The 15,141-nt window shown below is 55.8% G+C and overlaps 1 protein-coding gene across 4 annotated transcripts in view; it reads left to right on the forward strand.

Annotated features, from left to right (window-relative positions):
• Positions 1 to 15,141, forward strand: part of Dot1l (DOT1 like histone lysine methyltransferase) — a 43,747-nt gene that overhangs the window by 25,319 nt on the left and 3,287 nt on the right. For 3 of the 4 annotated variants that reach the window (XM_027419305.2, XM_027419306.2, XM_027419308.2), the window contains exons 9-27: positions 345 to 424; positions 3,827 to 3,895; positions 4,318 to 4,424; positions 5,140 to 5,181; positions 6,198 to 6,305; positions 6,410 to 6,641; positions 6,883 to 6,996; positions 7,442 to 7,533; positions 7,618 to 7,719; positions 7,912 to 8,049; positions 8,688 to 8,813; positions 8,959 to 9,443; positions 9,553 to 9,688; positions 10,171 to 10,317; positions 10,945 to 11,074; positions 11,600 to 12,177; positions 12,428 to 12,633; positions 13,265 to 13,329; positions 13,598 to 14,548. In XM_027419305.2, the coding sequence (XP_027275106.1) occupies positions 345 to 424; positions 3,827 to 3,895; positions 4,318 to 4,424; positions 5,140 to 5,181; positions 6,198 to 6,305; positions 6,410 to 6,641; positions 6,883 to 6,996; positions 7,442 to 7,533; positions 7,618 to 7,719; positions 7,912 to 8,049; positions 8,688 to 8,813; positions 8,959 to 9,443; positions 9,553 to 9,688; positions 10,171 to 10,317; positions 10,945 to 11,074; positions 11,600 to 12,177; positions 12,428 to 12,633; positions 13,265 to 13,329; positions 13,598 to 14,548 (3,908 nt within the window). Of the gene's footprint in view, positions 1 to 344; positions 425 to 3,826; positions 3,896 to 4,317; positions 4,425 to 5,139; positions 5,182 to 6,197; positions 6,306 to 6,409; positions 6,642 to 6,882; positions 6,997 to 7,441; positions 7,534 to 7,617; positions 7,720 to 7,911; positions 8,050 to 8,687; positions 8,814 to 8,958; positions 9,444 to 9,552; positions 9,689 to 10,170; positions 10,318 to 10,944; positions 11,075 to 11,599; positions 12,178 to 12,427; positions 12,634 to 13,264; positions 13,330 to 13,597; positions 14,549 to 14,743; positions 15,140 to 15,141 lie in introns of those variants that run through there. The other variant, XM_027419307.2, reaches the window with a different exon arrangement.

Below are 15,141 nucleotides of genomic sequence, written 5' to 3' on the forward strand. Positions count from 1 at the left end.
GTCGAGGGGGAGGGTGGTGCCTACCTGTTGCATTGCACCTGCCTGCTTGTCAGTGTTTCTCTGTGTTCATGCCCTGTGCTTGCCCCGTGTTCTGTGAGTGGTCCTTCCCTGGATGCTGTTGACAGGGAGTGCTTCCAGGAAGCCCGCTTTATTTCCGAAGCGCCAAAATTCAAAACAGGTGTCTTATACCTGTGTCCTGCCCCAGCTTTCCTGCTTACTCTGCTCACCTCAGGTGGGTGGCGGGGAAGGGGGACTGCACCTGGCAGGGACCAGCAGCAGGCTGTGTCCAGGCTGGGACTTGATGTGCACAGCCAGTTTTACTGAACTAAAACATTGTTTTGCAGTGTTATATTTGTGAATAACTTTGCCTTTGGTCCTGAGGTGGATCACCAACTGAAGGAGCGATTCGCAAACATGAAGGAAGGTAACGCAACCCTCCTGCCCACAGGCCTGGTGCCACCACCCTCTCTGGGGGGACCACACAGTTACATCACTCTTCCTTTAGAAGTCCTCAGCAACCTTCCCTATTCATGACGGGTAGTCCTTGGAGGCCCTGAGCCCCGGCTGTTTCCTGGCAGCCTTCCCCAGCCCCTGGGCTGCAAGGCAGAAGTAAGGGCCTGATGGCTGAAGGCCCTGGTGCCCCAACATACTCCCAGCAGCCAGCAGATAGGTTGAAGGGCTAACCCAGCTCAGAAGCAGTCTCTTGTGAGCACCCATACCAGGGCCCCTCGCTTGTGAACTTAGGTTCTACCTGCGTGTGTGTTTGTGCCTGTCAGTTTCTTGTGACAGAGAGCTTCAGAATGAGGAATTGCATAGAGCACATGCTGCCCGTTGCATAGGGCCAGGGCAGCCTGTACTATCCACTGCTGTCACGATTCAGGGAGCAGGGACACCCAGACTTTCCGGCTTTTTAGTCTGATTTCCCAGCTCTGCACCTGTCTGGTCACAGAAGTGACAGGTGTCTGCTATGGGGCCTGTCCTCAGCCTCCCCCACGCTTGTAGAGTTAGTTACTTGAGGTGCTGGGGGTGAACCTAGGGCCTTGTATGCTCAGCAGACACTCCCCATGGAGCTTCACCTCTACCTCATTTTCTTTTCTTTTTTCTTTTTTTTTTTTTTTTTTTTTTTTTTTTTTTTTTTTTTTTGTTGTTGTTGTTGTTGTTTTTGTTTTCCAAGACAGGGTTTCTCTGTGTAGCTTTGGAGCCTATCCTGGCACTCGCTCTGAAGACCAGGCTGGCCTCGAACTCACACAGATCCGCCTGCCTCTACCTCCCAAGTGCTAGGATCTGCCTCATTTTCATTCCTATACTACACAGGCTCCATCCTAGACCAAAGCTGCTTCTAAACTCAGTCATAGAATCCAAACTGACCTTGAACTTGATCACAGTGTACACCGCCACATTAGCTACTGCTGCTTTCTCCTCCTCTTCCTCCTCTTCTTTCCTCTCTTCTTCCTCCTCCTCTTCCTTCTCCTTCTTCCTTCTTTTCCTTCCTTCCTTCTCCTCCTTCTGTTTTTTTGAGACAGGGTGTTTCTCTGTAGCCTTGGGTATCCTGGATCTCACTCTGTAGACCAGGCTGGTCTCGAACTCACAGAGATTCTCCCTCTGTCTCCCGAGTGCTGGGATTAAAGGCGTGCGCCACCACCACCCAGCTCACATTAGCTTCTTAATGCTGCCTGTTTGGGGTCAGGCCTTAGCTTTGTGAGTTATCTAGTCCTAGGTTAACTGTCCCCTGTCTGCTGCCTGTTTCCTTGGGGCTGATATGCCCAGTTGTCAGGTAGGCCAGGCTCTGATGACAGCCAGTCCTAGCCTTCAGTAACAATGCTCTGCCCCCTTCGCTGCCTGTCCTCAGAGACCCATGTCTGTCTTGCTGACTGCTGCAGCAGTGTTGTCTAATGCGCTGTCTGCTGTGTTAAACACCGTGACCAAAGCAACCTGCAGAGCAAGGGGTTTGTTTGGCTTACACAGCTGATCACAGCTATCACCAAAGAACGTCAGGGCAGGAGCTGCAGCAGAGGCCTTGCTGGAAGACTCCCTACTAGCCCAGGCTCACACTCAGCTACTTTTCTTCTACTACTCAGGATCACTTGCTGGGCCCTCCCACACCAGTCAGTCAAGGCAATGCCTCAGGTCAATCTGCTGGAGGCGTTTTGGTTTTTTTTGTTTTTTTTTTTTTTTTTTTTTTTCAATTGAGGTGCCCTCTTGCTAGATGGCCCCAGTTTGTGTCAAGTTGACAAAAAACTGTCCAGCACAAATACCCACCTGTGGGTGTTCATGGGGCTCAAATGTGCCTGTGGCCCTCTTCTGACTATGTTTTCCTCTCTGCGTGCTCAGTGGTAGTAGGTCATTCCCATCACTGCCTGGGGAAGCTCATAGGCTCTGACTAGTTTGGCACCTGGCCTTTCAGTCTCGAATGTTAGTGTTTGCTGCTTTTGTGCACACTGGAGACAGGGACCTAACCCTGTGCTGGCCGGGCCAGGCCCTTTTGCTGGTGGACAGGACTCAGAAAGCAGGTCATGGAGTGGAACTGGAGGCTGGAGCACTGACATAAGCAGCTGTGTGTCATTCACAGATGTGTGTTTGTGTGGAGAAAGGAGTCTCAATGTGCAGCCCAGGCTGTCCCAGAACAGTGTTGCCTTAGCTTCCCAAGTGCTGGGATGACAGACATGTGAGGTGTCATCTTTGAATCTCTTGATGTCGCTGTCACTGGATTGGGAGCCAGGCCTGTTCTAGCACCCAGGAGGCCAAGGCAGGTGGCCTGGGCTACAGTAGTCCAAAGCCAGCCTGGATGTCATGATGTTCTGTCTCATTCTCCCCTCTCCACACCAACACTCGCTCCATTCACAAAAGTCAGTCTAGGTTTTGCTGTTTTGAGGCAGGGTATCTGTGTAGGTCTGGTTGTCATGGAACTCTTTATGTATACCAGGCTACACTACTCTCAGATATGCCAGCTTCTGCCTTGTACTAGGATTAAAGGTGTGTGCTCCACACCTAGACTGTAGTATCTTAAGGTTGTTCTTCCTGTGTGGCTGTCAGGGGCTTGAATCTTTGTGTGGCTTGGATGGCTCTTTTTGCCTATTGGGATTCCTGTTGCTTGCCCTGACCTCTGCTGTCACCTCCCTAGCCTCAAGGGCTGCATTAGCCAATCAGATTGTTAGCTTTCTGTGTTGCCTTTCCCTTTTTTTGTAGTTTTGTTTTGTTTTTGGAGACAGGGTTTCTCTGTGGCTTTGGAGGCTGTCCCGGAACTCGCTCTGTAGACCAGGCTGGTCTCGAACTCACAGAGATCCGCCTGTCTTTGCCTTCTGAGTGCTGGGACTAAAGGTGTGCACAACCACCACCCAGCATCTATGTTGCCCTTTTAAACCACGGGATTTTGCTGCTCATCCCAGTTTGTCCTCAGGCTTAGGACCATCCTCCTCTCTCAGCTGTCAGGATCCAGGGTAACCCACTGAGCCACCGTACCTGTGCGAGGTCTTCACTCAGTGTGTTTCTAAGGGAGCCGCTGCAGACAGGCCCATGTGCTCAGCTCCGCCTCCTCCTGGTAACAAGTGGCTCACAGCAATCTCACTCCTATACCTTATGGTGGTTCTTGGTCCCACCATGACCCTTTTAACAGGCACCCAATTGTCACTATGGTGCAGGGTCACTGTTCTCTTGGCTGCAGGGTCAGGGGTGAGCACTGGGGTCTCATGAGAATGCCTAGCATCTCCTGGGCAAAGCACAGGTACTACCCACCTGTCCCCCACCCTTGCCTGAGTTTGTGGTCTTAAGCTGTGTGTGCCTATGTGTGTTTTTACACACATGGCAGTGACGGGCTTCTGTGTTGCAGGTGGCAGAATCGTTTCCTCAAAGCCCTTTGCCCCTCTCAACTTCAGGATCAACAGCAGGAATTTGAGTGGTAAGCTGCGGGCTCAGTGGTGCACAGGGTACCTGGGTCCTCTTGCCCAGTCACATAGTATTTTGCCCTGCAGGGAGGATGCTCACCATATGTCACACACATCCCCTTGTAGACTTGTTGCTTAAAGAGGAGGTGGTGCTCCAAGAGGGCCTTTGGGTTGTAGAGTGCTGCATGGGTGGGGAGCTCTCCTGTGGGGCTCCCTGGGCCAGGCTCTTGGCTGGCCCAGTTCAGATTCTGCATGCTTGCTTTAATGCTGGCTGCTCTCAAAGCCTGACCCTATTCATGTGTGCTCACCACCTTGTTTATGGCTGGCCCTAGACCATTCCTCCCCTGTCTCAGCTGGACAGTCTTTGGGGAGCTGTTGGGACTAGTGTGGGGTACAGACTTTCTACCACAGTCCTGACTCACTGCTCTTCCTGCAGACATTGGCACCATCATGCGTGTGGTAGAGCTGTCGCCCCTGAAGGGCTCCGTGTCATGGACTGGGAAGCCTGTCTCCTACTACCTGCACACTATCGACCGGACCATAGTGAGTGCCTACAGTGCTGTGCCATGGCATGCTGCTTCTGTGTGCCCCACTTGTCACTCTACAGAGTGGGACAGAGTCACAGCCATGCCTCCTGACAGCCCTGGCTCTCGGCCCTTGGTTTCCCTGATGAATAGGTGCCCAAAGCAGTTTGTCCTTAAATCTGGAGGCCTCCTGTCTATCATTCCTTACCTCCTTGTCCCCCAGCCTTGCCTAGGTATGTGCTGGCTTCTCTGTCATGGTCTCCCCTCTTTGCTAGAGTCTTCCATGTGCGGCTCCAGGCTCTGTCCTCTGTCCTGGTGGCCTCTGAGTTCCTCCAGGGAGCATGTTGCCAATTCTGCTTTTTATTCTGTATCTTCCCTGGGTCAGTGCTGCAAACTGGCAGCTGAGAGCCAGCAGCAGCTGTGCCCTGCCCTTCTGCTGTTGGTAAAGAGAGCCCCCAAGGCTCCTGAGGTCCCACACTAGGTTTTCTCTGTGAGGCCAGTGCAGCAGCCAGTGTCCCCCTCAAGAGGTCCTGTCCCTGGATCCTTAGTCCCTGGGTTCTTAGCCATCATTTGAAAAGTCGAGGACAGCTGCCTTGGGCTGTATAGTATTCCAGTTGTGCCACCTGTGGTGTCCACTGGTGTGTCTGGCAGCTCTGTGCGAGACAGTGTCTGTGTGTAGCCACCGTGTCTGTGCTCAGGGCTCTTCTAACAAAGCTTTTTCCTCTTCTCTTTAGCTTGAAAACTATTTTTCTAGTATGAAAAATCCAAAACTCAAGGTAAGTGTTCATGAGAGTCACAGTGGCTGGCTGGGTGTGTGCTGGTGTTATGTGTGGCCTGCAAGCCCTCAACTTTGTAAGTGGGTTTAGTATCCATCTTTGTGTGAGTGATGGTCCTACAAAGGAGCTAGTTGCCAGTGGTTTCTTTGTTGCACAGTGCTGTGTGGCCCCATGCCAGGGCCTTGTACTATTTGTTGAGGTTACCTGTCTAGCACCCTGGAAGGTGGGCAGTCTACTCCATAGCAGGCACTTTTCTAGCCACATCTGCTGGGCATTTGCTTGTCTGTTCACTTCACATGGGCACTAAGAGCAGAGCATGGAGGTCTACCTCCTGGCACGAGGTTAAGTGGAGGGCTGACAGGTTTTCCGGCAGCTACACACCACAGAGGAGTGCATCTTGCCTGTCATACTGGTAAACAGTGTGTATCCTCAGCGGGCCTCCCAGTTCCACAGGGGCATACACGCGTGCACCTCACGACGGTCAGCTCAGCTGCTGCCTTCATGTCAGCAGTGTCTGTGTTATGCCAAGAGGACATAGGCCCTTAATACATGGCCTGAGTTTAGGGGCTGTGTCCATCCTGCTGAGCAGGGCAGTTGGGTGTCTTTGCTGGCTTGGTTGTCCCTTATGTTCTCATTGCCTTGTGGCTCTGCAGCTGTCAAGGCAGGGACAGTCCTGGATTGCAGTACCACTATAGGCACCGTGCCTCTCCCTGCCCAGGGCTCTCTCTCTCTCTCTCTCTCTGTCTCTAGTATCACTACAGGCACCGTGCCTCTCCCCGCCCAGGGCGCTCTCTCTCTCTCTCTCTCTCTCTCTCTCTCTCTCTCTCTCTCTCTGTCTGTCTCTCTCTGTCTCTCTCTCTCTGTCTCTCTCTCTCTCTCTCTCTCTCTCTCTCTCTCTCTCTCTCTCTGTGTGTGTGTGTGTGTATGTGTGTGTGTGTGTGTGTGTGTGTGTGTCGTGCTGGGTGGAACCGGATCCTCCTGCACATACTGGACCCTTGTCCACTGCTTCCTTCCAGGAGGAACAGGAGGCAGCTCGGCGCCGGCAACAGCGAGAGAACAAGAGCAATGCAACTACTCCCACCAAGGTCTCAGAGAACAAGGCAGCTGCCACCGAGGCGCCTGTGGTGAGATGCCATTCTCTGCATATGCCTGCCACACTGGGTGCCCAGAGGTGTGGCCCTGCAGAGACTTCTGCTGTGGCTCCTCACTGCCTGTCTGTGTTCTCCAGGACTCTGGTGCTGAGGAAGAAAAGTCAGGTGTGGCCACTGTCAAAAAGCCATCACCCTCCAAAGCCCGGAAGAAGAAGCTAAACAAGAAAGGGAGGAAGATGGCTGGGCGGAAGCGGGGGCGGCCCAAGAAAATGAGTGCTGTGAACGCTGAGCGCAAGTCGAAGAAGAGCCAAAGTGCACTGGACCTCCTGCGCTCCCCTCCCGCAGCCCCACCCTCAGCCTCACCCCAGGGTGAGCCTTTTTCTCTCCTGCATGACAGAGTCCCCATCTGAGCGGCTGTGGGCTCCTGCCGGCGTGAGTCCCCATCTGGACTCTGCCATGTGCCGGGCCTGTGACTACACACCAGGAGGTGCTCAGTGGGGATCTGGATCACACAGCTCTGCCAGGCCTCAGATTTGCCAGCTGAGGCATTTGTTGCCTGCAGTAGTGTAGGACCATGGTTGATGGCTGATGGGACCTCTCTCTTCCGCAGATGCATACAGGGCACCTCATAGCCCGTTCTACCAGCTACCTCCGAGCACGCAGCTCCACTCTCCCAATCCACTGCTGGTGGCGCCCACCCCGCCTGCGTTACAGAAGCTTTTAGGTGGGTCATAGTCCTGTCTTGAAGCAGTTCCGTGGGGTTGTAGAAGTGGTGGTGGTGGGGCCCAGTCAAGCCTGCAGATAGTGTTGCCCCTTGAGTGTCTGAGACTGACTCATCTCAAGGACTCTGTCATATATGGGGACACATGTGACCATCAGTACTAGGGGAGCTTGGTGTAGGACAACTAACTACACAGGGAATGCTGGCGAGTCCCATACTTGAAGGGAAGAATCTGCTCTCAGAGTGTAGGGTGTGAGAAGAGGTGAAATCACAGGCAGGAATGGCCCTAGAGCAGGCCAAACCCCTGGTACTCCCTCCCTCCCTCCCTCCCTCCCTCCTCCCTCCCTCCCTCCCTCCCTCCGTCTGTCTGTTGGCCACCACTGCTGTTCCTCTCAGGGAAGCGTGTTGGTGTCAGCCCTGGTTCACACACTGTGCTGTGTACCTCCAGAGTCCTTCAAAATCCAGTACCTGCAGTTCCTGGCGTACACGAAAACCCCACAATACAAGGCCAACCTGCAGCAGCTTCTGGACCAGGAGAAGGTGTGCAGACTCTGCCTTAATGTTAGTAGTCAGCTTGGGGCTCCTGGTGGGCTCTGAGGTCACCTCCTCCTGCCCTCCCCACAGGAGAAGAACACACAGCTGCTGGGCACTGCACAGCAGCTCTTCGGTCATTGCCAGGCCCAAAAGGAGGAGATCCGAAGACTGTTCCAGCAGAAGCTGGATGAGGTGACTAGGGCAACTAAAGTCTACTTCTTTTGTCATTGTGGAAGTACTGACAGAGAAAGACCAGCCACCTCGGAAGCAGAGGGTGGCCCTGGATATACCTGTGTCAGGACTGCGGGGTGGTTATTGTCTTCTTTGTTCCTTGTCTACTGGGGTGGGGCTCCACTCACCCTGCTTTGTCCTCTGCATCCCCAGTTGGGCGTGAAGGCTCTGACCTACAATGACCTGATTCAGGCCCAGAAGGAGATCTCTGCCCACAACCAGCAGCTGCGGGAGCAGTCGGAACAGCTGGAGAAGGACAACAGCGAGCTGCGGAGCCAGAGCCTGCGGCTGGTCTGTGTCTGTGTGTCTGTGTCTGTCTGTGTTTCTGTGTGTCTGTGTCTCTGTCTGTCTGTCTCTTGCAGCAGCTGGAGAAGGACAACAGCGAACTGCGGAGCCAGAGCCTCTGGTTGGTCCGTGTCTGTATCTGTGTCTGTTTGTCTGTCTATTGGAGCAGTTAGAGAAGGACAATAGGAGCCAGAGCCTGCGACTGGTGTGTGTGTCTGTCTGTCTGTCTGTCTGTCCGTCTGTCCGTGTGTCCGTGTGTCTGTCTGTCTATTGGAGCAGCTAGAGAAGGACAACAGGAGCCAGAGCCTGTGGCTGGCATGTGTGGTATGTGTTTGGAGGGGAGTAGCTGGTGTGTTTGCAGGCAGGGTGGAGGACAGGGTCTCACACTCTGGAGCCCAGAGGTATATTGATTTATTGCCCTGGTGCTAGACTTGGATCTGCTCCCCACACTGCTGCTGGGCTCTTTTAAGGTTCACCCCATATCTGATCACACACCAGGGGCTCTTTGTATTGTCGCACAGGCCTTTCTCACCTGTTGGGTGGGTGTTGACACCATGTGCCACAGCTGAAGGAGTGATCCAGTGCACTGCCCAGTGAGACTGGCTCTCCTGCCTTCGGCTGCTGATACTCTTGTCTGCCCACAGCTCAGGGCCCGATGTGAGGAGCTGAGGCTGGATTGGTCCACATTGTCTCTGGAGAACCTGCGGAAAGAGAAGCAGGCCCTGCGGAGCCAGATCTCAGAGAAGCAGCGACACTGCCTGGAGCTGCAGGTGGGGTTCGGGGCGATGCACCAGACCCCACCTTCCCACTCTGAGAAGGGCGTCTGTGATGATGGACAGCAGGGGTGTGTGTGTGTGTGCCCTTGGGCCACCTTCACATGCCCCTGCTGGGTGTGACACACCTCCCACCATGTAGATCAGCATTGTGGAGCTGGAGAAGAGCCAGCGACAGCAGGAGCTCCTGCAGTTGAAGTCCTGTGTACCACCAGATGACGCTCTGTCCCTGCATCTGCGTGGCAAGGGTACCCTGAGCCGAGAGCTGGAGGCTGATGCTGGGCGGTTGCGTCTTGAGCTGGACTGTGCCAAGATCTCCCTGCCACACCTCAGCAGCATGAGCCCTGAGCTCTCCATGAATGGCCATGTCACTGGCTACGAGCTCTGCAATGCAGCTAGTCGGCCCTCATCCAAACAGAACACCCCCCAGTACCTGGCCTCCCCCTTGGACCAGGAGGTAGTACCCTGCACCCCCAGCCACAGTGGCCGGCCTCGGCTAGAAAAGTTGTCTGGCCTGGCTTTGCCAGACTACACCCGGTTGTCACCAGCCAAGATTGTGTTGAGGCGGCACCTGAGCCAGGACCACACTGGGGCTAGCAAAGCAGCTGCCAGTGAGCCACACCCTCGGTAAGTACACGTGCATGTAGGAACTCTTGTCACCATCTTCTGCCTTGGGACTGTTGAGCATGGGCTGATTGTTGTAAACTCGGTAAGGGTGACTGGCCTCTCACTGCAGGGCGGAGCACGCCAAGGAGAGCACCCTTCCCTACCAGAGCCCTGGCTTGTCCAACAGCATGAAGCTCAGCCCCCAAGACCCACTGCCTGCCTCCCCGGCGTCCTCACCACTCACCTCAGAGAAGGGCAGTGAGAAGGTGAGGGCTGAGTGAAAGAAGCCACCTAAGTGTACGAGGAATGAACCAGGCCACTGCAGTGCACCACAGAGCGTTCTCATCTGTAGGATGCATGGAGCTCAGTTTTGGGACCTGGGGAAGAGATGGGAACTGGCATCCGCAGGCCTCTCTCATAAGGTGGTCTCAGAGGCAGGCGTGACAGCCTCCATGGGAGGCTCTGTGTCCTTGGGGCGCTCAGATGCTTACATGCTGCAGTGGGGTTTAGCTGTTTTCTTGGGGCATCTGGAGTGGGACCAAGAGGGGTGGGGCTTCCACACTATGTACAGAGATGGGGAGGAGTTTGGGAGGCCAGGCAGCCCATGGTGACAGGTCTCAGAAACAAACAGGAGCAGGCATCATCTTCAGCTCTACACCAGCCCATGTCCTGAGGATGGTTTCTGTGGTGGGTCTGCAGCTGAGCTCCCCATTCCAGGCCTGGGTGACACATGGCCATCTGTTGGCAGGGTGTGAAGGAGCGTGCCTACAGTAGCCACGGGGAGACTATCACCAGCCTGCCTGTTAGCATTCCACTCAGCACTGTGCAGCCCAACAAGCTGCCTGTCAGCATCCCACTGGCCAGCGTGGTGCTACCCAGCCGCGCCGAGAGGGCGGTGAGTATGTTGGGCCAGGTGGCAGAGGTGATGCTGGCTGTTGTGGGGCTCCAGACTCAAGTTCACTTTTTATGTCTCTGTTGTGTGCTGTTGAGTTTGAGCATGTGGTCAGCCTGGAACTGCCATGGGGCATCCACAGCTAATTCTGCTACATGTGGTTGGGCTCTGAGTGTGTTTTGTAAGAGGAAGAGCGGAGAAGAAATAGAAGGTCCACTTGGGAGGGTTTTATTCATTCAAGTAGCAGTGTCAGGCATGACCCTGGGCTGCTGTCCCTGATGGCTGGACCCGAGGAATGCTGTCATTCACGGAGTGTAGGTTGGGCAAACAGTGCAGCCTTGACTTCCTTTTGCTTTATTTGGTATTTGGGGCACGGTCTTGTCTGATTCAGGCTGGCCTTGAACTCACCGTGTAATTATGGCTGGCCTTGCCAGCTGACCACCTTGCCCTGTGCCTGTCCCATTCTTTGTGGGACCTGCCTTTCTGTTTGGAATTCAGGCCTAGTCCAACTCTGTTCCCTCCAGGTCTTCCTTGGAGCCTGCTCCCTGCCTGCAGCCCTCCTAACCCACGTTTGGTATTGGGCCTGCTGTTTCCAACCCTTCCCTAACTTAGGTGGGTTTTGTCTTGCAGAGGAGCACGCCCAGCCCTGTGCCACAGTCTCGAGATGCCTCATCCACACTTGAAAAGCAGATCGGTGCTTCCACCCATGGTGCAGGGGGCAGTGCAGCAGGGAGCAGGAGCCTCGCCTTGGCACCCACAGGTGATTCCACCCCAACCCCATGGATGTCTCTCCTTGCTAGGTGCCATGTTTCCTGGGGAGAAGATACATTGTGGGGCAGAAATAGGGAGGGGCTGGGACTCCCAGCAGGTAGCTCTGAGATTGAGTCCAGGACTCTGTATGATGGATCAGAAGGCAGGGGGACCAGTATGTGTCTCTCCTGTTGTCTTGTTGTGGGCTAGTTCAGGCCAGGCACCTTTTCCTGAGGGATACATAAAGTCTGGACCAGCTCTAGAAAGCTGTCCTGTGCTGGGGTTAGCTGGTCCCTGAAGGTTCAGGTGGCTCACAGCAGGAACGGCACCCCATATGCCCAGTGTGCCCCAGTGTTTGCAGGTGACTGAAGTCGGGAAGCTGGCTTGCCACACCTGCCCGTGCTATGGCCCTGGAACCACCAGCTCAACTCTTAACGAGCGGTTCCTGACCTCAGCTTGTCCCTGCCAGGGTGAGGTGTCTTTACAGTGGGCTGGCTTCCTGTCTCCCTTGAGATACTGGTGTCTTCATTGGCAGGCTTCTATGCTGGCTCAGTGGCCATCAGTGGGGCGTTGGCCAACAGCCCAGCTCCTCTGGCCTCGGGGATGGAATCAGCTGTTTTCGACGAGTCCTCTGGCACCAGCAGCCTCTTTGCCATCATGGGGTCTCGCAGCACACCACCACAGCACCCACCTCTGCTGCCGCAGCCTCGAAACTCCGGCCCTGCCTCTCCTGCACACCAACTCTCAGCCAGTCCCCGCCTGAGTGTGACCACCCAGGGTCCACTGCTGGACACCAGCAAAGGGGAGCTGCCCTCTGACCCTGCCTTCTCAGACCCGGAGAGTGAAGCTAAGAGGAGAATTGTGTTCAGCATTGCAGCCAGCTCCAGCTCGAAGCAGTCGCCTTCCACTAGGCACAGCCCCTTGACCTCCAGCACCCGTGGGGACTGTGTACAGAGCCATGGGCAGGACAGTCGTAAGCGCAGCAAAAGGAAGCGTGCGTCAGCTGGAACTCCCAGCCTCAGCACAGGTGTGTCCCCGAAGCGCCGGGCTCTGCCGACTGTCGCTGGCCTCTTCACGCAGTCCTCGGGGTCTCCCCTCAACCTCAACTCCATGGTAAGTACAGGACCTGTCCCAGCAGAGTGGGCCATGGGGCTGGGGTCCAGCAGGACAAAGTCCAGGGACAAGCTATACCCACCTAGGGACAGGGTCAGTGGCTGGTGTGCAGCCCTGCTGGCCTTCTATCCCCACCAGTACTTTCATAAGAAGCTGGTAACTGCAAATGTCTCAAGGGTTGGCTATGCCCTCTGGTGCCCCTGAAACCCTGACCTGGGCCTGTGGCTTATCTGCCTCTCCTACCCTGCAGGTCAGCAACATCAATCAGCCCCTGGAGATCACAGCCATCTCGTCCCCTGAGAGCTCCCTCAAGAGCTCCCCCACTCCCTACCAGGACCATGATCAGCCCCCAGTGCTCAGGAAGGAGCGGCCCCTGGGCCCGACCAATGGGGCCCATTACTCACCACTGACCTCAGATGAGGAGCCAGGCTCTGAAGATGAGCCCAGCAGTGCCCGGTGAGTCCTGGAGTCCTGAGATCAGCTCTGCAGGGTGATGGTTGGAGTAGACACTAGCTGTTTGGCCAAGTAACCTCCGTCAGCCAGCTTTTCCATCTCTTACCTCCCTGGTGCTGGGCTGTGTTCTCACTGATTGTGGCCTTTGCTTTCCTTGGTGAGCAGGATGGAGTCCTGCGTGTGGGGTCTGTGTCTGGGGTGCCCTGCCTGAGCCACCATGTGCCCCTCTCTGCCACCTGCATTGGGGTTGCATTGAAGGCTGTTGGCGCATCACTGAGGTCCCATCTGCCTGCCTTTGAGTGTCGTAGTGGAGTTACTACTGCGTGTGTGATCTGACAGATACACTGACCCACTGTAGACAATTGTGGATGTATGTGCCACTTGTGATCTGGGTTGGGCAAGGCTTCGGATAGGGAAGCTCCTTCAGGTTGCCCTGCTTGAGATGCGCAGTTGTCACCGTGTACACAGACACTGGGCCTTAGTACTGCTGCTGACCCAGATTTACTCTTGGTCTGTTGGGGGTAGGGGCCTTCCACATGGATCCTGAGGGCAGCCTTTGGATCTGTCATTTCCTGAGCTGTGCATCTTCTCTGAACACTTAGATCATACATCTGTGATCACTTTCTTTGTACAGAATTGAGAGAAAAATTGCAACAATCTCCTTAGAAAGTAAATCTCCCCCGAAGACGCTGGAAAATGGTAATGTGCTCCCTTTCTGGAGCCTGGGGGTGGTGGGGGGTGCCCTGTGCTCAGGACAGCTCAGCCTGGAACTGCAGCTGAGGCATGCTCAGTTGGGAGTAGATGACAAGAGAAGTCTCAGTGCATGAGCCCCTTAGACCCCCTCACCTCTCCAGCACCTCTGCCTAGTGGCATGCATGTCAGCCCCATGGTAGGCACAGCCCACTTCCCCACTGAGGGAAGCAGCAGGTCCCAGGCTCAGCTCATGGCCACTGACTTCTCTCATCAGGTGGTAGCTTGGTGGGAAGGAAGTCTGCCCCCTCAAGTGAGCCTGTGAACAGCAGCAAATGGAAGTCCACCTTCTCACCCATCTCTGACCTCAGCTTGGCCAAGGCCGTGGACAGTCCGCTACAGGCTGGCTCTGCGCTGAGCCACAGCCCCCTGTTCTCTTTCCGGCCAGCTCTGGAGGAGCCTGCTGCTGAGGCCAAGCTCCCCACCCACCCAAGGAAGAGTTTCGCTGGCTCTCTGGCTGCAGCTGAGGGCCCGAGCCCTGGCGCCAATCCTCCCAATGGTCTGGCCTTCAGTGGGGGCCTCGCTGCAGACCTCGGTTTACACAGCTTCAATGATGGTGCTTCCCTCTCCCACAAGGGCCCTGAAGTGGCCAGCCTGAGCGCCTCTGTGAGCTTCCCATCACAGCGGGGCAAGGACAGTACCACAGACGCCAACCCCTTCCTCAGCAGGCGGCAGCCAGAGGGTCTGGGTGGCCTGAAGGGCGAGGGCAGTGCAGGCAAGGAGCCCGGCGAGACCCTTCCCCTGTGCGGGCCTGCAGACAAGGTTGCGTTGCCTCATGGCAGCAGGGCCAGCAAGGGTCGTGACCGGGAGCTGGACTTCAAGGGCGGCCACAACCTCTTCATCTCTGCTGCAGCTGTGCCTCCAGGTGGCCTCCTGGGTGGCCCTGGCCTTGTAACTGTGGCTTCCTCTGCGGGCAGTGTGACACCTGCTGCCCAGGCTCCCCGGCCCTTCCTGAGTACCTTCAACCCTGGGCCCCAGTTCACTCTGGGCCCCATGTCCCTGCAGGCCAACCTGGGCTCTGTGGCTGGCTCCTCCGTGCTGCAGTCCTTGTTCAGCACTGTGCCAGCTGCTGCAGGCTTGGTGCATGTATCATCCACTGCGACCCGACTGACCAACTCACACACCATGGGCAGCTTCTCCTCCGGGGTGGCCGGCGGAACTGTTGGAGGTAGGCAAGAGAGAGGCAATTTCTGAGGTCCAGCCCCAGCCCCAGGAGCTCAGGCCCTCACCAGCCACTTTGGATGTTCCTCCCAAGCCCTCTAGAGGGCACAAGGGGAGTGTGGCCCTGTGTGCATTCTGGCCATCATCACTGTGTGACCGGAGGAGACTGGCTAGACTTATAACGCATGCCTCTTGTTTTCAGAAGACCACGGTGCACTTAACTAGGCATTTCTTTCTTCTGGGGAGTTCCCTGTTTGAGGGGACCACCCACATACCTCATGGCCAGTCCGTGGAAGCGGGCCTGGTGCGAGAATGAGTCCAGGAGGGCCTGCTCAGACACAGGGCGGAGTGGAGCTTGGGCCTCGGCCTGGTGTGGTGCAGTCCTGGCTGGGCAGGGGCGGGCAGGTGGGCCCGAGGGGCGGGGCCTCGGCCTGGCAGGTAAGTGTTCCTGCACTGAGCCCACTGCTTGCTGCTTGTGCCTGCGCTTGGACTGCTTGGACCGAGTCACGCTGTCCTCTGCTTCTCCCTGCTGGTGGCTGTGCTCCTCTTGCTCCTCCTGCCCAGACCATGCTGCCTGTTGAAGCTGCTTTTTCTCTCCTG

This window comes from Cricetulus griseus, chromosome 5, assembly GCF_003668045.3.
Source record: "Cricetulus griseus strain 17A/GY chromosome 5, alternate assembly CriGri-PICRH-1.0, whole genome shotgun sequence".
In the NCBI taxonomy this organism is placed as follows: domain Eukaryota; kingdom Metazoa; phylum Chordata; class Mammalia; order Rodentia; family Cricetidae; genus Cricetulus; species Cricetulus griseus.